The sequence below is a fragment of the Populus nigra genome, chromosome 2, assembly GCF_951802175.1.
Source record: "Populus nigra chromosome 2, ddPopNigr1.1, whole genome shotgun sequence".
NCBI lineage: Eukaryota > Viridiplantae > Streptophyta > Magnoliopsida > Malpighiales > Salicaceae > Populus > Populus nigra.
Window position 1 is genome coordinate 31,909,173 of NC_084853.1, and position 1,380 is coordinate 31,910,552.

The following is a 1,380-nucleotide window of genomic DNA, read 5'->3' on the forward strand; positions in this document are numbered from 1 at the left end:
GATGGAGCTTATCTGACAAGATTGGAAAAGACCCCTGCTGGTAAAAAGGGAAGAAGGAAGCAATTTTGAAACATCATTTAACCAAAATTATGCAGTTTGGAGGAATGAAGAGCTTGCTGAAGTGAGGGGTTTCTCAACACCAAAACATCCAGAATCAGTAATAGAGTAACAAAAAAAAAGGGACTGATAATGAGGAAGAGTTAAGAAAACAGCTAGAACGATGTAGAATTGATCTCAACAAAAGCAAAGGGCAGCAATAACTACTGGAAAATCAGTTAGAGGAAGAAAATACAATGAGGAATTACTTGAACCAGCAATTGAAAAAACAAAATAGGCAATTAACATCTTTAAAAGAATGGAAAAAAAGGGCCGAAGCAGTTGAAGAAATAGCAAAAGAGGTCCAGGCTGAGTTAAAGAATTGAATAACTGAATATGATGAGCTGGTTAACAAGAATGGGCTCACAAAAAAAGAGTTGGCTAAGGTTAAGAGATCAACAAACGGCAAGATGAATGTTGATAAAGAGATGATGGATTCCTTGAAGAAGGGAAGGAGCATTCTTTTAAAGAAAGTAGAAGTCGAAAAAGAGAAGAATCGGCTAGCCCAGCTCGACATAGAAGAGGAAAGAAGGATCAGAGCTCAATATATGGTGCAACTTGAGGAAGAGAGAAACGCAAGGAAAGTCGCTGAGTCTGATATGAGAGATTACCAGAAGAGAGTTGAGTCTTTGAAAGGAAGGATAGTGGCTTTACAATCTGAGATCGAGATACGAGAAGAAGAGTTGAGGGAATTGAGAAGCCATTACTTCGAGATGGAAGAGGAGCTGAGTAAGGTTAAGCAAGAGCGTCAAGAATGTCAAGACTACATGGACAACTTTGCAGTTCAAATTAACTCCAAAATAGCTGAGCTAGATCTCGAAAAGGAAGAACTGCAGAGGGTAAGGGATAAGTTGGCACAGTCGGAGGATATGGTTCGAGTGTTGGAAAGAAGTAATGAAGCCTTAGGAGCCAGCAACGAAGTGATAATCGCAGATAACAACACCGTGTTCCATGATAAGATAAGACATATGACAAAGCAGGTCGAGCAAGCAGCCCGTTATGCGGAAAGGTTGCAACAACAAGCCACCCAAGTTGGAAATGATGCTTCGAAGTATTGAGAATACATGGGGTCCATCACCTCCTTTATTGGGGACTTAGCTAATAGGGAAAATGCCTTTTAAGGGTAGCGATGTATAAGGCCCTTTTCTATTATTGTTTTGTTTGAGCAACTTTTATTTATAAGAAGGCCATGACCTATTTTTCTTTCTAATGTGTTTTGGTAAGCTACTATGATAAGAACTTGGCAAACCCTCCTTTATAGTAATCAGGTCGACTCATAAATCT

General features: G+C 39.4%; 1 protein-coding gene across 1 annotated transcript; it reads left to right on the plus strand.

Annotated features, from left to right (window-relative positions):
* Positions 1-506: 506 nt before the first annotated feature.
* Positions 507-1,154, plus strand: LOC133682906 (uncharacterized). Its single transcript, XM_062106448.1, has one exon. It carries the CDS (start codon positions 507-509, stop codon positions 1,152-1,154), a length of 648 nt encoding a protein of 215 aa, XP_061962432.1.
* Positions 1,155-1,380: the final 226 nt, after the last annotated feature.